The 26,774-nt window shown below is 35.7% G+C and overlaps 1 protein-coding gene across 11 annotated transcripts in view; it reads left to right on the top strand.

The window, feature by feature from the left end:
* Window positions 1–26,774, top strand: part of NBEA (neurobeachin) — a 678,106-nt gene that overhangs the window by 331,216 nt on the left and 320,116 nt on the right. For all 11 annotated transcript variants that reach the window (XM_078434421.2, XM_078434419.2, XM_078434413.2 and 8 more), the window contains one exon: window positions 12,574–12,638. In XM_078434421.2, the coding sequence (XP_078290547.1) occupies window positions 12,574–12,638 (65 nt within the window). The remainder of the gene's footprint in view (window positions 1–12,573; window positions 12,639–26,774) is intronic.

Raw genomic sequence — 26,774 nt, 5'->3', positions numbered from 1 at the left:
TAAGTGTGCAGTTCAGTTGCATTAATTACATTCACCGTGTTGGATAGCCATTACCATTATTTATTTCCAAGAATTTTCAGCATCCCAAACAAAAACTCTGTGTCCATATCTCTCTCCCCCCAGACTCTGGTACCTCTAATTCACTTTTTATCTTTATGATTTGCCTATTCTCAGTATTTTATATAAGTAGAATTCCTTTATGTCTGGTTTATTTCACTCAGCATAATGTTTTCAAGGTTCATTCATGTTGTAACGTATCTCAGAACTCCATTTTTTTATGGTTGAATGATAAATACTCCATTCTATTTACAGACCCATGTTTTGTTTATCCATTAATCTGTTGATGGACACGTGGGTTGTTTATACCTACTTACTATTATGAATAATGCTGCCGTGTTAACATTGGTCTACAAGTATCTATTTGAGTTTCTATTTTCAATTCTTTTAAGCAGATACAATTCTTGAGTAGAATTGTTGAGTTGTGTGGTAATTCTGTTTAGTTTTTTGAGAAATTTCCAGTTTTCCAGGATGACTCACTTTTTCCATTTCCATGAGGAATCAACAAGTGTTCCAGTATCTCCATATCCTCTCTGACACTTGTTATTTTCTATTTTTGTTGTTGTTGTTTTAATGTGTTGCTGTTGTTTTAATTATGGTCACCCTAGTGAGTAAGAAGTGGTATTTCATTCTTGTTTTGATGTGCATTTTCCTAATGACTAATGATGTTGAGCATCTTTTCATGCATCTGTTGGCAATTTGTATCTTCTCTGGAGAAATGGCTATTCACATCCTTTTTCATTTCTTAATTGAGTTTTTTTTTGGGGGGGGGTTGGTGTTTTCTTTTTTTAACATTTATTCATTTTTGAGAGACAAAGAGAAAAAGAGCATGAGCAGGAGAAGGGCAGAGAAAGACACGGAATCTGAAGCAGGGTCCAGGCTCTGAGAAGTCAGCACAGAACCCAACGCAAGACTCAAACCCACGAACCATGAAATCATGACCTGAGCCGACATCGGATGCTTAACCAACTGAGCCACCCCCGTGCCCCCTAATTGACGTTTTTTTGTTTTTTGTTGTTTTTGGTTAAGTTTTAGGTGTTTTTTATTCTGGATATAAAATCCTTGTCAAGTATATGACTTGGAAATATTTTTTTCCTATTCTCTGGGTTATTTTCATTCTCTTGATACTGATTTTGGTACACAAAAGTTTTTAATCATGTCCACTTTGTCTATTTTTGTCCAATTGTTTCTTAAACTTTTGCTATCATATTTTAGACCCAAGGCCAAATCCAAGGTCATGCAGATTTTCCCCTATATTTTCCTCTAATAGTTTTAGTTCCTCAATTTAGGTCTTTGATCCATTTTGAGTTAATTTTTATATATAATGTGAAGTAGGGATTTAACTTCATTCTTTTGGATATGGATATCCAGTTTTCCAAGTACAATTTATTGAGAGACCATTCTCTTTCCATTGAATGGTCTTGGTACCCTTGTTGAAAATCAATTAACTGTAGACGCCAAGATGATATCTAATTCAAAAGTAGTTCCTGGGGCACAGGGGTGGCTCAGTCATTGTACGTCCAGCTTCGGCTCAGGTCACAATCTCATGGCTTGTGAGTTCAAGACCCGCATCAGGCTCTGTGGTGACAGCTTGGAGCCAGAAGCCTGCTTTGGATTCTGTGTCTCCCTCTGAGACTCTGCCTCTCTCCCACTTGCTCTCTGCCTGTCTGTCTATCTCTCTGTCTCTCTCAAAAATAAATAAACATTAAAAAAATTAAGATTATAATTCATAAGTAGTTCCTGTACATTAAAAGAAAAACAATTTTAGAATATTAGAAGGTTAAATGAAACTTCCCCTCACCTCATATTTTCACTACCCAGGAGTGATAACAGTTAATCATTGAATGAATATTCATTCAAACTAGATTTCTATACATAAATGCAAAGTTACTTCTCTTGTTATTAGTGTAAGCAGAAATTGGTCTTATAACAATGATGGCTTATAAATTGCTTTCCCAGTTGGTACTCTAGAGAGCAGCACTGTGTGATAAAAATGTAATGTGAATCACATACAATTAAAATTTTTCTAATTACCACATTTAAAAAGGTAAACAAGATAGGTGAGATTAATTTTAATAATATATTTTATTTAACCTAAATATCATTTCAACATGTGATCCATATAAAAATAATTAATGAGCTATTTTACATTCCTGTTTTTATACTGTCTTTCAAATCAGATAGGTGTGTGTGTGTGTGTATGTGCATGTGTCTGATATATATATGTGTGTATGTGTCTGTCTGTCTGTCATATGTGTATTTACTTGTAGACTCTTTTTTTTTATTGTTTTTAAATTATTTTGATGACCTTGTTACTACCCTGTGTTAATTATAATGACGAGAAAACTTTATTCACAAGTAACAGTTACTGAGGGAGCCAGCTTTACAAGTCTTTGTTCTTGTTCAGAAGTCCAAACACCACACAAGTTTATCAATTATTTAAAATTAATCAGGTATGGGACACCTGGGTGAGTCAGTCGGTTAAGCATCTGACTCCTGATTTCAGCTCAGGTCATGATCTCACCCATATCAGGTTCTGCACTGACAGGAGTCTGCTTGGTACTCTCTCTCTCTCCCTCTTCCTCTGCCCCTCCCTGGCTCACATGAGCACTCTGTCTCTCTCTTTCTCAAAAATAAATAAGTATTTTTTAAAAAATTAATCAGGTATATAATTTATACTTAGAACACATATTAGTTCATCCAGCTACGTTTCAAGTACTTCTAATAGCTACATATGAGTATAGATGCTATATTGGTCTCCACAGCTCTTCCTCCCATATATGAATATCTATGCTTCTTTTTTAATGTTAATATAGTCCAAAAATAGAACAAGTTGTTCCAGAATCCCAGAAATATTATAAGTCTTCAAGCAAATATCAGCGAATTGTGTGTAAAAAATTCTTAGAGTGGGTTAAAAATTATGATATCTAAGTCTCTACAACACTAACATTCTTGTACTGGCTTATACACCTATTGATACATGATTATTTATGAAAAATATAAACTAATGTAACTGTACATGATTGCACTTTATGCCAGTGAAGCACACCAGGGTCTTAGCATTCAAGATTTAACGTTGAAAGTTCCTTCTATTCTTCAGTAGTAACATGGGTAACTGGCATAGTGTCATTTATTGTTTTGCCACGGCATGAGTTGAGACCATGTGTGCTACTGATTTGGTATGTGGGAATGAATTCGCCAAGCAGTAACACAGCATCAACAGCTCAATACAGTGTGGTTGTTTTCTATTTACTCTGGAAAATAAGGCAATTTTATAATGAACTTTTGTTGTGGGATATAGTATGAGCCTAGGTGGTAGTCACAAAACATAACTAAATACAAAGGTCTTGAAATGTACATCTTGAGAAATATCAAATGTCTATTGTATTATTAGGTTATTTATGAGCATTTTTTGAGAAGCTACGTATGTATAGTAGCTTAATAATACCCAGCACTTTTGTGCTGCAGTTGAGTACAGTCTAGAGCTCTTATGCTAATGGTATAATTTTCTCCATATTTATATTTTACTGTATACTCTTCCTAAGTTATGATGTTTTGAGAGTCAGTCTACTGATACACTGATTCTTAGCCCTAGAAAAATATGACATTCAAAGATGATCCTCAAAAAAGTGATCTCAACAGTATAGTATAACTTAAAAATAGTAGTGCTCTAGCCATGTCTCAGACACATGGTAAGCTCTCAGGAAATGAATTTTTCTGAACAAATATTTACCTTTGTAAATCATGGAAATTATAGAAGGATAGTCACTGTTATTTCATTGATTATAGACCAGTACAGGATTTTGTTTTATTGTCAAATATTATTTTTATTTTGTTTTATTTCTTTAATGTTCATTTAAGAAAATTTTTAACGTTTATTTATTTTTGAGACAGAGAGAGACATAGCATGAATGGGGGAGGGTCAGAGAGAGGGAGAGACAGAATCTGAAACAGGCTCCAGGCTCTGAGCTGTCAGCACAGAGCCCGACGCAGGGCTTGAACTCACGGACCGCGAGATCATGACCTGCACCGAAGTCGGCCACTCAACTGACTGAGCCACCCAGGCGCCCCAAATGTTCATTTTTGAGAGAGAGAGAAACAAAGTAGAAGTGGGGAGGGGCAGAGAGAGAGGGGGACAGAAGCAGACTGGAGAGAGAATCTGAAGCAGGCTCCAGGCTCTGTGCTGACAAGGCAATCGTGGGACTTGAACTTATGAACCGGGAGAACATGACCTGAGTCAAAATCGGATGCTTAACCCACTGAGCCACCCAGGCGCCCCTATTGTCAAGTTTTAAAAGTTATTATTCTATCAAACTAAAGTTCTTCAAAACCACATTAGTATTAAATCTTAAAGTGCATATTTGAATAGGATAAACCCTAACTTTTTTAATGTTGCATATGTTTTAAATTTAAATTTAATTTTTTTTAATTAAAAGCACAACTCTGAAAGTTTATTTAAAGAATCCTAGTCTAGCTTTTACCCTTTTCCTATCTAAATAGAAAATATGAAACATTTCCTCTATTTTCATATTTTTTTTAAGTTTATGTGTTTTGAGAGAGGGAGAGAGAGAGAGACGTGGAGAGGGGCAGAGAGAGAGAGAATCTCCACACTGTCAGTGCAGAACCCAATGCAAGGTTTCAACTCATGAACCGTGAGATCATGACCTGAGCCCAAACCAAGAGTCGAACACTTAACTGACTGAGCCACCCAAATCCCCCTATTTTTTTATTTAATAAAGTTATCATTTCTTGATATCTTTCTGATCGTTTCTAGTAGCATATGTTTTCTCACCAAGGAAGAAATATCCAGCAACTTAACATAGGATATAAATGTGTTTGTTTATTGTATATATTTAGAGTTATAGAAAAAATACTGTTTAAAAAATATCTTATAAAACAACCTAGATTATTTTTCATTATAAATACAAACACAAGTATGTGTGTGTGTGTGTGTGTGTGTGTATATCTGTCTATATATATATGCATAAGAATATTTGTAATAAAAAGCGGTGTTAAATTTATTTACATAATTTAATGATCTACTAGGATCCTGGGAAACTTATACTTATTTACATTTACATTTATATTTATATTTATGTTTATATTTATATTTATATTTATATTTATATTTATATTTATATTTATATGAAACACCAACTTTTAGTAACCAATTGGATCTATTTCCACATTGCCTAATGGTTTTTCTATGGCTGAATTTCATATCAATAATCTCTTTGAGATTGATTATTCATTTCTTATATCCTATTTTTCCTATATGCTTTAGTAGGATGTTCATAAAAATAAGCAATGAAAATGAAAACAAATGATACATTGAATACTTGCATATTTATTTTCATTAGTTCATTTTTGTATTCATTGAAAACATTAGTTATATCTGGTTTTATTTATATACAGTATGTTTTTACTTCAATCCTTTTACTTACTAATTTCTCCAACTTACTGCACAGAATTTATAAGCACACTTGTTATAATGAACGTTCACAAGGAAAATATTTGAGGTACATAACCTACTTCTTTTCCTGGCAATTAATGATAAGTAGACATTAAGGATATAAAAGTAAAAAAATCAATTCTGGAGTTCCTGAAGACAAGATTTCAACTTAACCCTCCTTTTTTTTACCGTGAAATATTTTCAAAGATTTTGAGATGGATTGAGTCTCTAAGGACATTAAGTTGGTTCACCTAATTGTATACAAAGCAAAAGGAAATGAGAAATGTGAATTGAGCTGACATAGAGGAGGAAAAACCGTTGGGGGGAAAAAATATGTCCTGGGTCTGAGATTTCTACTAGGTCATCTAACTACCATGAAGTGATTGTTGAAGAGAACATAGGGATTTCATTGTCATCCTTCTGGAACCTATTTGTCTTCAAAGTGTTTAGTTTCAAAGGATCCTTAACTTGATATCCAATTCTCTGAAAAAGTCCTTCATCTTGAGGAAATTTTATGCATCCATATAGAAGAGTTAAAAAATTATGACAAAACTGTCTACAGACTTGGCATCTCTCTGCAGGCATTCAAACCCAGTTTAGTATGTTTCCCATGAAGACAAAAATTTGATGCCGATGTTTAATTTACACCTTTTCTTATAGATGTTCATTTTTTTCCAACTTGAATGAATGCATGTGTGCGTGTTTTCTCAAATGGCAGAAAACTTTCTGGAATGATTCGTAGACACAATTTGAAAATATACTTTTTTCCTGTCATTGCCAAAAGATTGTCTTTGTTGAAATGACAATAGATTATTACCCCTTTGTATACATTCTCATGTGTCCGTTTCCCTTGTTTTAAGTAATTTCTCTAAGTCTACATGTCAGAGAGAATTGTTAGAAAGCTAGGACAGCGATTAAAGTGTCTTCCCTGTCCGGCTCTCGCCCATTTATCAACTCTCAATGTAGTTTATGCCTCAGCCATCACAACAAACACAGAGTTCCTCTCTATGCTAGGTACTCTACTTGTGAGCCTCTCAATATTTTACCTAATTATTCTTTTGAAACTCCTAGAATCAGGTACATGGTTATGCACATTTAAGAAACACTTTTTAAAATGCAGAACAAAATGTGCATCAGTGTTGAAGAATAGGATCATTGCCTAGCCTCTATCATTACTCACATTTTTTTACACAGTCACTAGAAGTTAACGTTTGAGTCCTACAAAAATACCATGTGGGAGAATGAAATGCCATGTCAGAACTGGAAAGGACCTTAGTTACGGTGTTATTTTAGGGATGTGAATACTTCAGTAATTATGGTATAAGTTATGATGTAATTATGATACAACAATATACTATTTATGAGAAGGAAATTTAAATAAGTGAACAGTCTGAAGGAAAAAATATATATTACCTCATAACTAAATTACTCCACGCTGGCAAGTTAGGTACTTTGAGGTTTGTATTGTGCAGTCTTTTTGGGAGAGAGAGATGACCTAAGGCAGTGGTTTTCAACACTGAGTTTACATCAAAATAATTTGGGAAGCTTTAAAATGATACCAATGCCTGGGCCCTGTCATTGGAGATTATTGTCTTATGATTGGTACTTTTTAACAACTCCCCTGTTGATTCTTTTGTACAGCCAGATTGAGAACCATACATTGAAGCGATACCCTTGATTTGGGAGGATTAAATTCAGTTCGACAACAAAAGTACATTGAGTATGTACAGTATGCCAGGCATTTGTACTTAATATCCCAGGGCACCTGGGTGGTTCAGTCACTTGAGCATCCGACTTAGGCTCAGGTCGTGATCTCATAGTTCGTGAGTTCGAGCCCCACATTGGGCTCGCTCCTGTCCGTGTCGAGCCTGCATCAGATCCTCTGTCCCCTTCTCTCTGCCCCTTGCCCACTTACACTCTCTTTCTCTCAAAAATAAACATTAAAAAAAAGATCCTCCCTTTCATTAACAAATTTATGATGTAATAGGGAGATATATGTGTGAGTATATTACTACAAAATATAAATATATTTCAGAGGGAATATTTTCTGATTAATGAAAGTATTAAGCAGTGAGAAAATAATGATCTAGGCTTGATCCCATTTCCAAAGTTTTAAGATTATCATTTCTTGTACACACTTTAGGGATTTATTACATTACCAACATAAACTGTTGTTACAAGTTATACTTTTCTTGGAGAATACTTTTCCCTTCACATTCCAGTTTTTTCTTTGCATTTACACATTTTTGTTTACTATTCAGTACTGAGTATGATATTTTACTGAGGTTGTAAAAAGTTTGGAATTTTCAAAGATGCCCAAATAATTATTTGTGCTATTTTTATAACTGTCATTCAGAAATTATTAAACAAGCTTTAAAAACCATATTCAAGCCTGATGATTTCTGAGATAAAATATACTTTATCTTCTGAGGAATATTTTGTTGTCCCTTTTTCTCTCATTTAGTTTTTTTTCTTCTCATTTGAAAGAAAGAAACCTGTGTTTATGAGATGCCTTATGAGATGTAGAGAGGAACACAGGCAATGGACGTGAAGCTTGAGCAAGAAATTCATCTTTGGTTTTTAAGCCCCTGAGATTCGGGGGCTGTCACAATGTAATCTTGTCTCTCCTGTGGGAGAGATGCCCTCATTTTTGGCAGAGTAAACCATTACTAGGTTCTTTAAAGAGAGTGGATGAAAAGCAAATATTTATTTGTGCCTGTCTGAAAATGTGACTCATCTATCCTCATATGTTATTGATACTTTGGGTAGATATTGTGCCCTGAATGTTCTCCATAACTGTGCAAGCGTTTCCTTTTCTTCTCTTTTGTGGATTTGCTACTGAGAAGTTTAGTTTGATTCTTATTCTTGATTCTTTGTATTTTTTTTCCTGTTAGCCTTTTTCTTAACCCTCCTGTTAGGGAAAATGTTATGATGATGTGCCTTGCTAGGGGTTTTATGTCATGTACTTCATTCCTGGGAGCAATTTTAAATTATCTGATTTAAACTAAATCCTCTCTTCCATGGTCCCCATCCACTCTTTCTAGAGTTCCTACTCAGTGGGCCTTTCAGCTGGAGAGCCTCCAGTCTCCTTATTTCTTTAGTTTTGTTGGTGCTGTTAAGGTTTTTGCATCCCTTTATCCTTTTGTTGGCACCTTATCTTTTTTTCTGTTTCCTGGGGGGGGAGATGTTTGCAACTTTGTCTTTTAAGCCTTCTTTTTTTGATGCTTGCAATGTCTTCCCATCCCTTAACCGTGTAATTACAGACTCATTTTTCTGTTTCTTCCCTGCCTTTCATTTTCCAAGGTTTTTGTTGTTGTTGTTGTTGTTGTGTTGTTGTTGTTGTTATTGTTCCTGGTATCTCTTTTGTTCTCTTGTCTTGGTCTGGGTCTTTCTTGTCGAGTTGCCAACTCGAGATCATGGCTTCAACGGTGATAGGAGAAGTGTCGGCAGCGGCTCTTCCGCGAGCTCCAGCACCAGCTCCGGCACCTGTGGGGTTCGGGAGAGCAACTGAACAAGCTGTCGGGCCTCACACAGCTCTGGGACCCCTTCCAGCCCCAGAGCTGAAGGCAGTGCCCGCTCTAGAACTAGAAGCAGCTCCAGACCCGCTCCAGGACAGAGCTCGAGCCGGCCCCGGGGATAAAGGCAGTGCCATCGTGAACTGCAGCACTGGCTCCAGCAGCAGTTCCAGAGCCGGGGCCACGTTCAGAACAGGTCCCAGCGGCGGCTCTGGAGCCACAGCCAGCGTCTGCACCAGCTGCAGAGGTAGAGCTAGGGCTGGCCGCCGAGCTACAGCCAGCTCCAACAGGAGCTCTTGCTCCCACTCCGCACCTCACGCCAGTTCCGGCTCTAGCTCGAGTCACGAGCAAGTCCAGCTCCGGAGTCCTCTGCATCACCAGTTTTCACACCAGGTCTGGCAACAGGGCGAGACTTAGAGTCAGCCCAGAACTAGAGCCAGTCCAACAACCAGCTCTCTCACTGCAGTCTGAGCATCAGCTCGAGAGCTGGATCTAGCTCCACACCGAGTGCCGACCCTGGTACCATACCACCACTGGCATCACAGATAGAGTCAGCTCCAGAGGGAGAGCCCGCGTAGGCTCCGGCTCCCGTGCCAGCCCCCGGCTACAGCCAGCGCCAGCTCTCGCTTTCCATCCCCTCCCTGGGGATGGCATCTTTTTGTCTTTTCTGCTTTTCAATTTATATTGCGTATACTTTGGGGCGTGCTGTATTTTGCGTTTTACAAGTCACATGCAATAAAACTTAAGTTCTTGATCATCAAAAGGAGAATGATGTTAGTGATTAAAGGGTCTTGTTTGTATCTTTTTGTTTCGTTGAGCCAGTGCAACCAGTGAATTATTTTCTTTTAAATAGTGCTATCATAACTTTGCTACTATTCTTAAATTTTGTTAGATCTTTTCTTATCTCTGTTAATTGCTTCTTCTTCTGTTTTTTATTTGAAGTTTTTTATTTATATTCTAGCTACTTAACATATGGTAAAATTGGTTTCAGAAGTAGAATTTAGTGATTCATCACTTACATACAACAGTCAGTGCTCATCACAAGTGCCCTCCTTAATACCCAACACCTGTGTAACTCACCCCCACACCCACCTCCCTCCATCAACCCTCAGTTTGTTCTCTCTAGTTAAGAGTCTCTTAGGGTTTGTTGGGGCGCCTGCATGGCTCAGTCGGTTGGGCATCCAACTCTAGATTTTGGCTCAGGTCAGGATCTCATAGATGTGGGATTCAGCCCTGCATCAGGCTACGTGCTGAGCCTGCTTGGGATTCTCTCTTTCCCCCTCTCTCTGTCCCTCCCTCCCTCACTCACACTTGTTCTCTCTCTTTCAAAATAAATAAATAAACATTTTTTTTAAAGAGTCTCATGGTTTGCTTCTCTCTCCCCTTTTTAATTTTAGAAATGTGAATGATTCCCAAAACTCAGCCTAGGTCTTTTGATCCTCTTTCTGTTGATTCTTCTTTAGAGACGTGCCTCTGGTTTGCCTTAATCAATATTTTCATGTAAATAATCTCAAATTCCACATTCTATTTGATATGCCATCATGATTCTCAATCCAACAAATATATACTTAAGCAATCCTATGGTTTTCCTCAAATGTGTTCCATTCTTAAATATTTTCATGAGAATGCCACCATTCTTCCTGCCATTCATGTTAAACACTTAAACCTTATATTCTTCCACATTGTTACTTTAGCCGTTAAATCCAGTTTCTCATCCAGCCCTGGCATCTCTTCTTTGTAATGTCTCTTGTTTTCCATTCTCCTATTCGAAGTACCGGTGTAGGCTTCTATTGCTTCTCTTCCGGAAAGGCACATAAAACAGTCTTGTACCACTTTCTCTTCCTCAAAAATGTCAAATTACTCTTCTAAAGCATATTTCTTGCCTGAAGTCTTGCAGTGATATATTTTCAGTGTCTTTCTTCATCCTTTAAATTCTAGTATCCTTAACTTGGCTAAGACTTATTTGTGCTGCTCCTCTATCAAAGATTGCAGATTAGTGTCTCATGGGCTGAGGCGTCTCGCAGATATTTTTTGTTTGATCTTTGATCTGAACAGAGTTTTTAAAACATTTTACTCTGTGATCTTTTAGACACAGTATAATTTGGGATGCATATGTAATATCTGAATATGTACTTTGAAATATCTTCTTGAAAAATCCCATGCATATTAAAGTTTATGCTGATAAAAGAGCCTTGGTGTACAAACAGTGTCATAAAGAAAATCATGTTTAAGAAGTTGTCTGTAAGAATTTACTCTTCGGAGTGTCATGGTTCTCGCTATATAAGAATCAGTTTTCCCTAACTGAAGCTAATGCCACAATAAATGTCAAGTATTCCTGAGAAATTTCCACATTTTGTGGGATATTGGCTTGCAATAAATATAGTATATGTAATGGGAATATGCAAAATACATAAAAGGATGATGGTAGAAGACATCTTATTAAAACATAGCAAAAAGAGTTCCCTGTAATTGTTCACAATAGAAATGATTGGAAAGTTTTAATAAGCTCTGTAAAGTGCAATAGTGGTCTTATCATTTAGATGAATTTTTGCTAAAGGTTATGTATGATAGCTAAAATACAGTGGCTTTGCTAAAACCACGTAGCCAACCATAGAGCCATTTAGGTCTTTATAAGATCATTATAGTCCCCAGGCTTCCATATCCCAAGTTGTTGATTCTCTCTCCTGGGGAAATGTAGGTTCATGATATGTTCTTCTTTAATTCTTCACAGATTGACTTACAGCAGAAAATACTTATACACCAAGTATCTATGTTGGGGGACCGCATTTTTTCCCCAGCATGGGTGCAAAGCTCTAAAAAGGCAGTGTGATCAAGAGTAGAGAGAAGGGCCGACATAAAGACTGCTTTATGTGAAGCTGAATTTGTGGGGAGACAGGTGACTACCTCGGTGTGTAGCACTTTAGTAGTAGGAAAATCATGCAGAAAAATCTGGCTAACAAATCTGGCTAGATGAGTGATGTGAGTGGTCAGTAGGGTTTTTTTTTTTTTTTTATAAAATGTATTAAGGAAGTGTTTATTTACAGTACTATTGAAAAGGATATTACTTTTAATCCAAAAAAGTTGTAATTTTCCAGCTATATAAAAAGCAAAAAAAAAAAAAAAAAAAAATCAGTCGACTAAACCAGGATCCATTGAAAAAAAATTGGTTAAAGCATATTCTAAATATGTCATAGGAAGAGTATAAAGTAAGCAATATACTTTCCTAATCCAGAAACACTGTATAACAATCAGAAATTTATAATGATTACACTGTGGAACCACCAAATGCACAAATATGTTCTCATCTAGATCAGCAAGGAGAGATTACATTTGGATATGGTATTAATGTTTTCTCCTTTTTGTGTTGTTTTTTTACAAATTCAAAAGAATTCATTTGTAAACTTTTTTTCCCTCTGTACTTTTCAGTCACTTGGAATGCACGTGTAAATAGAACATTTAATCTCCTGATCAATTTAAATATGTTGTGTATAGTTCTGATTTTCTTTACGTGCTCATTTTTCTTATACTTGGTTTGGTTTCTCCTTTTAGGAATGGCAAAATTCTATTCAGAAGAATGCAGGACTTGCATTTATTGAACTCATCAATGAAGGAAGGTAATTAATTTTACACTTTTTAGATAATTCGTCTGTGTACATTTTATTCCACTAGGCGACTGCTCTCCTACCATCTGTTCCAAAAATGGGTAAGAAAATATATTTTAGTTAAATAATTTATCATACAGGTAATTAATCTTCAAAGGAACAAAGTTTAAGATACTAATCATTTATTTTGGGGTAGGGGAAAGCATGTATGAAATAAAGGAACAGACTTTCTAAGGCTTTTGTGAGATGGAGCCTCATCTTAACTGGGTAGAAAAGTTGTGTAACACAGATCGAGTGAGCCGCTCGGCAAGCCCATCTGCCACTCCATCTGTTTTCAAAGCCGTGCTCGGCGTTCACTCCCGCAGCCCATCTCCGTTCATGTGAAGGAGTTTTATCTGAACATATCATGTTGTCCGATATCCAACTGAAAATGGGAAGGATATTAATTATGGGAAGAAGAACAGTCAGGTCAGGAATTTATATGTACCATTGTTAAAATGAAGCTGTAAGTAAATTCATGTTTGAGCCCATCATTGTACTCATCACTTTATGATAAACAGTTGTTCACTGTGATTTTTCCAATACTTTATTGGCAGTGGATACATGAAGATAGATGTAACTGTCACCAGTTTGACATGTATAGCTTCTGTCAGCCAAAGACCTGCATCCTTTACAATTCTTTTCTATGATATAATATATTCATTGGAAAATAGTGACTGAATATTTGGCATAATCTATTTATTTCTTACTTGAAACTGGATTTAATTAAATTGATGATAAGGGGATAACACTTACTGTATATAAAACTTCTCTTTATCAAAGGAGGTGTCATCAAAGGATATTTGACAAGATAGTCCTTGAAAATTAATTTATATATGCTGTAGAAACCCATTTAAAAAATTAACTAGGGACACCTGGGTGGCTTAGTCGGTTGAGCATCTGACTCTTGATTTTGGCTCAGGTCATGATCCCAGGGTCGTAGAATGAAGCCCTGTGTCAGGCTGCACATTCAGCATGGAGCCTGCTTTAGATTCTCTCTCTTTCTCCCTCTCCCCTTCTCCCCAGCTCATGCTCTGTCTCTCTTTCAAAAAAAAAAAAAAGGGATTAACTTCAATGCACATTAGTATTACTTTTTTAGTATTAGTTTTTTCTCATCAGTTTATTATAATTAGAGACATAACCTCTTTTTGTAGTAATTTATCTTATTTTATATTTCTCATTTACATTTTCCATGACTAAATTATTTTTAGTCATAGTAATACAACTCTAGAAGTTAAAATAAATTTTACATTTATTGCAAAGCAAAAGATACAGGAAAATACCAGTTTTCTTTTATAACATAAATACTAATTTTACATAATAATAACATACTTAGTTCTTATAAAACTTGGTTGTGATGAGAATTGATAATAATTATTATCCATCCTAAGGCAATGAAAAACATATAAAAACAAAAATTTGCCCAGACTATTCATTTTCATTTTAGTTATAGAAATCTCTCAAATCACATACATGCTAATTTTGCCAATTTGTTTCAACTGTGAAGTAAAAAACAAAAATTATCTTGTCATCAGTAACTCTGAAGACTTAATATAATTGGATCTTCCTCACTTAAGATTATAGTTATTGTCTTAGGAAAGGAAAGAGTAGAAAATTTGCTCATACCAGAGGTTTTAGCTTCTGATACTGTTTTATTGCTCAGGGGTAGAGTTTGGAATTCGTTTTGTTTTGTTTTAGGAAAAGAGTTAGATTGATAGAAAGCAGTTACAATTTTTTTAAATTTTAGTCCCTGAAAACCTTCCAAATGCCCATCATAATGTTCTTTGTGTCATTCTAGAATTTGTTTTCATTTTTCATACCAATTATTCCTCCAATAAAGAGGATTTTGAAACAAAAATTGAAACATGACTAGCTATAAATATGAAAGAACAGATCATGTGTACATTGATACAGCAAAAGTCTATTCAGTGCCTATACTACATACAAATACTATTCTGGAGATGGGAATAGAGAAGTAAATGATACAAACATGGTTCTGAATTTTGGGGGAGAGACAAATATTAGAGGAATACACACAGTATTACAAGGGTGCTGTGATAGAGGTGATATAGGTATGAATACAAGTAAAAGACAAGGCATCTAATCTAGACTGAAGGGGTGTATTCCCCAGGTGGTAGGACTATCAGGGTTTTCAAACAATGTATCAAAGAAAAACAAATACAATAGAACAAAGATAGCCTTTTCAACGAATGGTGCTGGACATCCACATGCAAAAAATAATAATAATAAATCTAGACACAGACTTTATACCCTTCATAAAAATCACTCAAAGTAGATCAGAGATCTGAATGTAAAATGCAGAAGTATAAAACCCGTAGAAGATAACATAGGAGAAAATCTAGATGACCTTGCGTTTGGTGATGACTTCTTAAATACAATACCAAAGACATGATCCATGAAAGAAAGAGTTGACAATCTGGACTTCATTAAAATTGAAAACTTCTGGGGGTGCCTGGGTGGCTCAGTCGGTTAAGTGTCCGACTTTGGCTCAGGTCATGATCTCATGGTTCGTGAGTTCAAACACTACATCAGGCTGTCTGCCATCAACACAGAGCCTACTTTGAATCCTTTGTCCCCCTCTCTGTGCCCCTCCCCCACTTTCTTGTATGCTCACTCACTCTCTCTCAAAAATAAATAAACATTTTTTTAAATTTTTTTTTAACGTTTATTTATTTTTGAGACAGAGAGAGACAGAGCACGAACAGGGGAGGGTCAGAGAGAGAGGGAGACACAGAATCTGAAACAGGCTCCAGGCTCTGAGCTGTCAGCACAGAGCCCGACGCGGGGCTCGAACTCACAGACCATGAGATCATGACCTTAGCCGAAGTCGGGCGCTTAACCGACCGAGCCACCCAGGCACCCCATAAATAAACATTTAAAAACAATTAAAAACTTCTGTTAAAGTCAATGTCAAGAGAATGAAAAGACAAGCCATGGACTGGGAGAAAATATTTACAAAAGATACTTCTGATAAAGGATTGTTATCTAAAATAGCAAAGAATTCTTAAAACTCTACAATAAGAAAATAAACAATCCGGTTAAAAAAATGATTCAAAGACATTAACAGACACCTTACCAAAGAATATCTACATATGGCAAATAAGCTTAGAAAAAGATGCCTGTCATCGTCAGGGAAATGCAAATCAAAACAACAGTGAATAGTACTACATACCTTTTAGAATGGCCAAAATCTGAAACACTGACACCACCAAATGCTGACAAGGATGTGGAGCAGCAGGAACTCTCATTCATTGGTGGTGAGAATACAGAACAGTATAGCCACATTGCAAAACAGGTGGGTAGTGTTTTTTGTTTTTGTTTTTTTTTTAATAAAAGTAAACATATTCTTACTGTAGATCCAGCAGTCATTCTCCCTTGTATCTACTCAAAAGAGTTGAAAACATGTTTACATAAAAACATTCACACAGATATTTATAGCCTCTTTATGCATAATTGCCAAAATTGGGAAGCAACCAAGATGTCTTTAGTAGATGAAGGGATAAACAGATACCCGTATATTTATGTGGTACATCCAGACAATGGGATATTTATTTTTTAGTGAAAAAAATAAATGAGACAAGAAATGAGCTGGTGAGCCATGAAAAGATGTGGAGAAACTTTAATTGCATAATACGAAGTGGAAGAAGCAATCTGAAAAGGCTTCATACTGTATGATTTCAACTATATGACCATATATGTCTCTAAGGAGACAGTAAAAAGATTAGTAGTTGCCAGGAGTTAGGGAAGAGGAAGGCATAAATAAATGGGCAGAGCACAGAAGATTTTTAGGCCAGTGAATCTAGTCTGCTTGATACTCTAACAGTGGATACATGTCATTATACATTTGTCAAAACTCATAGAAGCTACAACACCAAGATGTAAACTATGGACCTTAGGTGATAAAGCTGTCTTAATGTAAGTTCATCATTTGTGACAAATGTACCACTCTGGTAGGGAATGGTGGTAATGGAGGAGATATGTGTGTGGGGAGGGGATATTTGGGCATTCTCTGTATCTTCTACTCAAGGTTGCTGTGAACCTAAAATTACTCTAAAAATAGTCTATTAAAAAAAAAACCAACAACAGGAGGTTCAAAATAAAAAGTGTATACAAATAAAATGCGAAAGATAGCATTGAGAACTGAGAGATGGTTAGAACTTGGCTAGGTAAAAGAAGAAAAAAAAGAGGAATAAAATTCTGGACCAAGGGAATAATTTGATACCAAAGCCTGGAGGCAAGAGATAGCAAGACGTGTTGCTGGACAGCTCTTTTTAATCAGCCAAAAGCTATGTAAGTGCCTGTTGTGTACCAGCCACATAGGCAAGGTCATCGCATCTTGGCAAGGGTGGCCGGCAAGGGTCATGCCATGAAGGGTTTATAAGCTATGCTAAGGGTGCTATGATATAATTAAAGAGAGCTAGGCATAATCTACAGTGTAGCAAGTGGACTCCGGATTGAAACTAATCTGAGATTCAGAAATCTTGCTTAAGATGCTGGTATCATAGACTGACTAATAGTGGCTATGAGGAAGGAAGAAGTGGACACATTTAAAGTATCCTTTGGAAATTAAGTCTAGAGAAGTGCTGATAGATTAGATTGTAAGAGGGAAAAGAAGGGATCAAACATAACTTGATTGCTGGCTTTAATAGCTGGATGGTTTATACTGTAAGTATAGTGTAGTTGGAACAATAGAGAAGGAAGAATATGGGTTGGGTGGGACATAGTTTCACTTTTGGTTACACTGATTTTGTAGCGTCTGTGAAATTTCTGAGTGGAAATGTTGAATAGACATCTTGAATTTGCATCTCCAAAGAGACAGGTAGAATGGGGATTTGGATTTAGGAGTCCTGAGCTTATATGGTAAATGGTAGATAAGGATACAGATGTGATGCTCGGGGAACCTGTGTGGAAGGAGCAGAGAACATGATGCCATGCTTTTTGCTGCTGTTTCTGCTGGGAATCCTCTTTACCCACAGCTGTACATGATTGGCTGTTTTTTGTCATTTAGGAATCAGCTTAAATGTCACCCCCTCAGAGAGGCTCCCTTAACCATCTTATTGAGTTACCACACTTCCGTCATATGATTTTGTTTTAACATTTAGTAACACCATCTCAAATTATTTTCATTCTTTACGTCCATCTTCTTTACCAAAATGTACTTGGTCTTAAGAATTTGTGTCTTCTTCACTGATATATTCCTGGTTTCTGGAATAATACCTAGCACATAGTTCACAATCACAAATATTTATTGAAGGAATTAAGAAAAGAATGATGAGTAGAATGTGTGAGAAGCAATGAGGAGTGAACAAAAGAGGTTTTTTTTTTTAATTTTTAATTTATTTTGAGAGAGAGAGAGAGAGAGAGAGAGAGAGAATCCCAAGTAGGCTCCACACCATCAGCACAGGGCTTGACATGGGGCTTGAACCCACGAACCATGAAATCATGATCTGAGCTGAAACCAAGAGTCTGCCCTTTAACTGCTGAGCCACCCAGGCACCCCAGCAAGAGGGTTTTTAAGTTAGGATGAGAGGGACCACTGGATTCGGTGACAAGATGGTCATGTTGGTTTCACCCACACATACACCGGTGAGTACCTGTGTGCTAAGGGTGCTGCGTAGAGACCCAGGCCCTGCTGTAAGAGAGCTTACAGTCCAGTGGGGACAGCAGTCTTCTAATTACTGGTATTATAAATATGCCAGAGTAGAGGGTACTGCGGGAGCAGATAATTAAGGGAATGACTTCTGAGAAAGCAGTGACTTAACTAGAGTACTGGGATCAGGACCTAGGTTGTTTTGAGCTGAGGAGTGAGTGGGATGTGAGCATAGTCAGCAAGTACAACTCCGAGGAGTTTGGCCAAGAAGGGGAAAGATACAGTGGTTGCTGCAGATGGGTTTTTTGGGTAGTGAGGGTATTTTTTGGAACATCTTTCTTGCCCCTTTTCTCTGAATGTTGGAAATAACATATGACATTTATTATAACTGCTGCAATATAGGCTTTTAAAAATGGAAGTTTTGTTGTTGTCATTGCTTATATATTTAGAATTTTACTGACTCTGACCTTCAGTTTACCTCATTTCTTTTCACTTTAGACCTTTCTCTTTCATAAATTTGAACTTGGGAGTTCCAGATTTTAAGAAAATAGCATATATAGGGGCATATGGGTGGCTCTGTCGGTTGAGCATCCGACTTCAGCTCAGGTCATGATTTCACCATTCATGAGTTCAGGCCCCGCATCAGACTTGCTGCTGTCAGCATGGAGCCCGCTTCCAATCCTCCGTCTCCCTCTCTCTCTGCATCTCTCCTGCTTGGGCTCTCTCTCTCAAAAATAAAATAAACATTTAAAAATATGTATATATTTTTTGAGGAACCTCCACACTGTTTTCCGGAGTGGCTGCACCAGTTTGCATTCCCACCAACAGTGCAAGAGGGTTCCTGTTTCATATTTAAAAAAATAATAATAAAATAAAATAAAACAAAATACGATAAAAAATTAAAAAACTAAAAAATATAATAAAATAAAATAAAAATATGTGTTTATATATCATATTTGGATAGTTAGGATGTAGTTACAGTGAAGACACATTACTCTGTTAGATAAACAGATAGGCTTCTATTTGTTGAGGCCCTACTATGTGCCAAGCACAAATTAGACTCTTTATACACTCTTCTATCTCATTTGCGCAGACGTACAGCATTTTTATTAACTTTCTCTACTAGTTTAAAATAAAGCATATAAAAAACACTTTCTCTTGGTCGTTAGAATATCAGTCTTTAATTTGTCCTTGTGGGAATGAAGTTAAAAATCTTTAAGTTGAAATTGTTATAAATGTTGATCCTACTTAACAGCTATACCCGTGAATATAATTCATCAATCATAGCCGGAGAAAGCAATTGTGCAGTTGTCTACAATTAACAGGACAAAAACAGTTGATGAATGTGCAGCTGAATTAAAGTACTCCCTAGGACAGACTGAAATTATAAACTGGATCATTTAAAGGAATCTAACAAAGGATCTTTATAATTAAAACAAAGCAAGGTTAATGGGATGTAAAATTGCCTATAATATCTTGGCAATAATAATTGGATTTTAAATTATTAAAATATGAATTGAACTATAAAGCAAATAAAGACTTTTTTAAATTATGGAATTTGCGTATCCTTTGAAATAAATTAATCATTTGCCTAAAATAAACGTTTATCACTCTTTTGAAAGCATTTTGGATATAATTAATTAGTTTGCATAAAAAGCAGTGTGTATTTGTAGTTAGTACCGAATTTAACATAAGATTCATAAGATTCCAATTTTATTTTGTTCTTTAGAACAGTGAAAAATATATAGCTTACATTTCTTTGGTTTTAAAGAGGAAAAGCATTTTGCATCTAAGCGTAATTCCTTAGTGATTATATAGCCCCAACTTGAATATCTTCTTTATTTTAACAACTGTTATTTAATAATTAAGCCAATAAGCTTTGGTTTATCTATTCGTTTTGTGTCTTTGATTTGGCAAAAAGTGTATTAAATAAAGAGTAACTTCCAAAACTCTAAGGTAAGAAACTCTTTTTCTTAGAGTTGAGATTCCGGTTTAATTTTGAACCAAGAATCCCTGAAAACTTCTGGAAAACAGAAGCTCCCCACCTAATCTAAACCTTTTTTCTTTACTACTCTGTTACTCATTTTACACATGTGGTAAGTTATTAAATGTGTGAGTTTTGTAAATGAATGAGGTAAACAAAATCTTGTACTTTTACAAAATTAATTGTATAGATCTTAAACAGTATTGCTAATTCATAGACTTAGCTTTAGACATTGATTATAAATAAAATGTTATTTACCTAAAACTAAGATTAGCAAGTCCTATCTAATAATGGCTAGATTTCAAGGAATAAGAAAATATATTTCAGAATTTGGTTATCATAAATTTTCTTTGAATTGCATTTTTAACTATGTTTAAAATATATCTGCACGTGTGTGTGTGTGTGTGTGTGTGTGTGTATTGAGATTCTTTTTCTTTCATGAGGATGATTTTAAATATACTTTCCTCCTAGAGAGGATTATTTTAATTTTGGTGAGAGTTAAGTAATAATTCATAAAATACTTCTAATTTATATTATTTTTATTAAGACCAAAAAAAGGCAAGAGTGACAATTTTTTGGTATAGTCATTTATATGTCTTATTTCCTGTTGTTTCTTATTTCTTCTAGAGACATTACTTTTTTTGTTGCTCTTCTTAGCTTACTTATTGCAGCCAGTCAAGATTCAGATGATCCATATCTTTATTAGAAAACTTGGATTCAGTTTCTATACCATTCTGATATAACTGGTTTCTATTTTTGACATAACTTGGCAATAGAGGAGCTGAGAATTGGCATTTATAGCTCGTATGTTGTTTAAATAAAAGATATGGGTAAAAGTGAGCTAACGGGTTGCCGGAGGGCCTGTGCTAACATAAAGGTACAATGTGTATGGCCAGTCCAAGCATAAGCTAAAGGTGAGAAGTGAGGTGAAGGAATAGAATGAGCAATCCAGGTGAGACCAGAGTAGAGCCATGGCCTGGGCTATAGATTTTAGTCTAGAAGCTCTTCCTAAGGTGCTAGGGAAATAGAAGCATTAAGTATATAGGCTGATTATTTTTCATGTTAGTTACTGTTGTAGAGACCAACGTTTGAAAAACCAGGATACTTCCTTTATAATATGACTATCTTAAAGAGTCACAGTCTGAGATAGAAGAGTAATAAGAAAAAGTCATTTGTTTATATTTGCATATATGAATGTTTACATATTTTTTTTGAAAAAGCACTACTCCTATTTATGAATCAGACTTCAAAACAGTCCATTATTCAAAGTCTAGATTTTTTTCATTCCTAGCACAATGTAAGAAAAATAAGACTTAACTTACTTAAGAATAGATTGATGTTAAAATTGTTTAATATCTCTACCAAACATTTAAGGAAAAAAAATAATAAAATTAATTTCAAAGTCTTCCCAAAATAGAAGAGTAGGTAATGCTTTACACTTCGTCTTATGAGATTTCATCACCCTGATAACAATAACAATTACAAGTAATAAAATTATAGATCAATATCCACCATAAGCATAGGTACAATATTAATATTACCTTTAATAAAAGTTGGCAAATCAAATCCAGGAATACATGAAAAAGATGTATCATAAGCAAGAGGTATATATTCCAAACATGCAGAGTTGATTTAATATTCAAAAATATCTATGAATGAATTATACAATGTCAGCAGATTAAAAAAGAAAATATATGTATGGATATTTTAAAATTCATAAGAAAAACATTTGAAAAATTCAACATATGTTCATAATAAAATTCTCAGTAAACTAGAAATCAAACTCCCTCAATGTAATAAGTGCTATCTATAGAAAATATACAGCTAACATACTACGTAATGGTGAAAGAGTAAATGCTTTCCCTCTAGATCAAAAACACTGCAAGGATGTTCTCACTCACTATTTGTATTCAATATTGGGCTGGAGGTCTTAGCGAGTTCAATTAGGCGAGTAGAATATTCTAAGATGTTTGAAAAAAGATAGTGTCATAAGTGAAGTTAGCAAAGTCACATGATATGAGGTCAATATTCAAAAATCAATTATAAAAAAGGATTATAAATATATGCATCATGCGTAAAAAAACAAAAATCTATTACAATACCATTTATTTATAATATATGTGAAATATTGGAAGCTTAAATAAAGCAAAACCATTATATTATCAAAAACATGAACTACTTATGGTTGTACTTAATAAAATTTGTGAAAGACCTGTGTGATAAAAACTACAAAATATTTCTGTAAAAAAATTAAAAATAAATAAATGCAGAAATATGTATTCATGAATCAGAGGGCCTAACATGGTTAAGATCTTAGTTCTCCCCAAACTGGTCTATAGACTCAAACCTAATCAGAATTCCAGCAGGCTATCAACAAGATAGTTTTTAAATTTTGGTGAAAATACAAAGGACTAACAGTAGCCAACACAAATCAAAAATGAACGGAGTTGGAGGATTGGTGTAAAGATAGAGAGAGAGAGCAATGGAATGGAGGAAAGAAGATCTTACAGCTCAATAATAAAAAGACAAACTACCCAATACCAGTCAGACAAATGATTTGAACAGACACAGTAACAGAGAAGATATACAGATGGCCAATCAGCACGTGAAAAGATGCTCCACATCATTATTCATTTGGGAAATTCAATTTTAAATACAGTGAGATAGCATTATGCACATATGTGCTGAATTACTGCATAATTCAGTAGGTTGTCAATACTAAGCCTTGGTGAGAATGTGGAGCCACTGGAACCTTGTACCTTGCTGGTGGGAGTGCAAAATGGCACATCCACTTGAAAAACAGTTTGTCAGTATCTTACAAGGTTAAACATCCACTTAACCATTTGACCCAATAATTCCAAACTTAGATATTTTCTTGAGAGAAATGAAAATATTGGTCCAAATTAAGACCTGTATGTGAATGTTGATAGCAGCTCTATTTATAATAGCCCAAGGTGAAAATAACCCAAACGTCTATCACTAGATAAATGGATAAGCTACTATGTAATGTTATAGGGAATACTACTCAACGATAAAAGGTATAAGCCACAGATATGCGCCACATACGTGGAACTTAAAAGTATTTTGTGAACCCAGGGGCAATTGTGTGACTCAGTTGTTTAAACGTCCGGTTCTTGATTTGGGGTCAGGTCATGATCTCACAGGTTCCTGGGATCGAGCACCACATGGGGCTCTGCGCTGACAGTGTGGAGCCTGCTCGGGATTCCCTTTCTGTCTCTCTCTCTCTCTCTCTCTCTCTCTCTCTCTCAATTAATAAATAAACATTTTTTAAAGTATTTTGTGAAGCTAAAGAAGCCAGACAGAAAAAATATGCTATGTGGTTGCATTTATGGGCATTATGGAAAAAACAGAATTAGAGGGACAGAAAATAGTTCAATCCTTGCTATGGATGGCAGGAGAAAAGCACAAGGGAACATTTTGGGTGATGGAAATGTTGTGGTTGTAGCAGTGGCTACCCAAAATATGCATTTGTCAAAACCCATGAAATTGCATTTAACAAGAATTAACTTTATTATGTGCAAATTATACCTCAATAAACCTCACTTAAAAAAAAAAAAAACTACAGTAGTGCTTCATTGCTTATAAAGTTCTGTAACATGACCTGAGATGCTTTTACTTATCTGGCCTCCCTTGCCTTCCCACACTGACTCAAGCACACTCCATTCACTCCTAAAGCACCCCTATGTCACCTCATATTTCATTTTCCTTTACTACCACAAAGAAGGCTCCCAGTAAATTATTGTTAAGTGAATGAATGCCTAACTCTGCATCCCACTCTCTGGAATGCCCTGGGAGAAGCCGTACCAAGCTGATTGTTTCCCAAACAAGTCAAACACAATTTGCCTGTTTGTGTGGCTTTGAGCAAGATACTTAATCTCTCTAAGCCTTAGTTTCTTCATCAGTGTAATGGGGCTAATTATGCTTGTCTAATAAGATATCAAATGAGGTAAGAATCAAATGAATGATACCTATAATGCACTTAGCCTGGTACGTAATCAGTACTCAGTGTTCCTGACACATAATAGGGACTCAAGAAATGAGCATCTATTTATTATTATTATTTGTTTAAGTGACATTTGAGCTGGATTTTGAAGACTATGGACATAGGAGGTTGAGAACACTAGAGTACCTTACACATCCCATCCAGAGCACTGGTGGGTTTCTGTGTGTTCTCAATATGATAGTGTCACTACTCCCTCATTGACTAAATCACATTTTACTCAGAACACCAATACGCACACAAGTGGAAGGATAGGGTGGTAATCATGACCTAGTCAGAGGCTTCCTAGTATATTGTATCACTAACCAGTGGAAACAGCAAAGATAAAAGCCAAATGTTACTTGTTCTCTCCCTTCTTTTCCAAAAGGAATATATTTTAGATTGCATCATTCTCTAGTTCTTAGAATTCATACTGGTAGACTCAACAATAAGAAGTTGTATTTTTAGCCAAGGGTAAAGCTTTTATTGGGACTTGTAATCATAGTATTTGGGACACTTTTGCAACCGTTTTCCCTTGGTAAAGGAACCATACCACTGAGGGCGCACAGAACTTGGTAAATTAACCAGAGACTCTCCTGGAGTACACAGTTTTTCCTGGCATCACTGTGGCCGCTGGTGCTGTTAGGCCTCATTTGCTTCCAGATTTTTCCCCCAAGTTGTCTTTATACACCATCAATCCATGTTTCTCTACTCCTGTTACTAGAAGTTAAGTAGAATAAAATGGCTTGAAGCAAGCCTTCTTTTCTTTTAGTCACTACTACATCTCTGATCTTGAGCTGGTTTTTCTCACTTCACCAAGTCCTGTTCCATTGCTTTTCAGCTTTGTATTCCCGTTAGCATTGGCTGTCCTTCTCCTGGACATTATAACTTTGAGCCGTTTACTTGCAATCACAAATTTAAGCTAGGAGCTTGATTATTTGGCCCAGGGTTAACCCTAAAAGGAGGGAGTCTTCTGATCAGTATTTTTGAAACTATTTTCTTGGCCTTTAACAGTATATGAAAGTAATGGGTTGCTGTTGGCATTTTAAAAAATAGGAAATAGTAAATAATAGAAAAAATAATTGGGTATAGGTAAATATTGCTTGCTGAAGTGTTTGCTGTATAGGTGTATAGGGTTATGATATGAAGTGTATTTCTCATAGTTTACTCTGAGACTCAAAGTTTTACTTTGAGTTTAAAAGCCATGATTCTAAGCTGATTTCCTAGTTTATGTCTTAAAACAACTTCAACATGTTCTGCCCTGATAGCAATGTTTTCTAAATCCATATTAAACTATAGGGTGAGTAAAGTATACAAATCCTTCATAGTGGTATTAGCTGGTTTTGCATAGAAGAGTAAATAGCTAAGCAATTAGTCACTGAAGAGACTGGAAAGAAGAAAAGTAGGAGATTTGATATAAATTGACCTTTGTGGCCTGTGAACAAATGGAAAGTTACTGTCTTTGTATGTGTACCATAAAAGTTGACTTCCTTAATCTAGGGACGAAACTAGCATTAGAATACCTGGAGACTCCTCTTAAGAAGTGACCAACAATGTTGAATTAGTGTATACTCTTTGTAATCTTTCTAATAATATTGTTTCTGAGCTGGTTAATTCAGGGATAGACTTTGGGACTGTACAACTAAGTGAAACTAACTAAGCAGTGCCATGCTCCCCACATAAAAAAAGAAATGAAGCTTGCTGAGAAATCAAATCCAGACTTTGCCATCTGCACGAACTCAGGACACTGCATGAACTCAGTGGTCCTCCTATGTCAATGTGCATTAGTATCACAGGGATGTTTATTAAACATACAGATGCTAGGGTCTCACCTCAGTCAGACCCGTGCAATCAGAATCTCTCCATGGGAGTTATCCCACCCTTTTTAATATGTTCTGCAAGTGATCAGATCTTCAGTATACACCAAAATTTGAGAACTGTGACACTTCATTCATTCATCTCACGAGCCATGTAAAATTATCACCATCTTTACCCGTAACTGGAAACATAAATATGGTCATGAGCTAAGTCATTTTTTTTTCTATCCTGTACTAAGAAGTATAATAACTGTTTAGGTTCATGGTAGATTATAATATATTTTTCTACAAAAAAAATCCACTTTTATGTATTTGAAGTTATAGACTTATATGAAGTTGCAAATAGGTGATAAGAAAATAAATGCTTATCTGTGGATCCTTGTTTTCATCCAACACAATTACTTAATTCCCAAAGCTTTTTCGTAACAGTTAATTAGATGGAGGTGGGGGCAGAGGTAGGTTTTCAACCAAGGTGAATTCCCTCTCCTCACCCCACTTTGTATCTTTAATGCCTCTCTCTCTTCATATCAAGTCCTTCGATATCAATCTCAGACTCCAAAATTATCCATTAGGCTTTATCTTCCTTCTCTATAGTTCTCCCCAAGCAAACCCCAGTCCTCCAGTGAATCTGAGACAAGTGTAGGTCTGAATATATTTTTATATAATAGGTTTTCATATATTAATTTGATCCAAAGTC

This window comes from Panthera onca, chromosome A1 (assembly GCF_046562875.1).
Source record: "Panthera onca isolate mPanOnc1 chromosome A1, mPanOnc1 haplotype 2, whole genome shotgun sequence".
Taxonomy (NCBI): Eukaryota; Metazoa; Chordata; class Mammalia; order Carnivora; family Felidae; genus Panthera; species Panthera onca.
The sequence above is the reverse complement of the archived record's forward strand: the minus strand, read 5'-3'. Positions and strand labels throughout refer to the sequence as shown.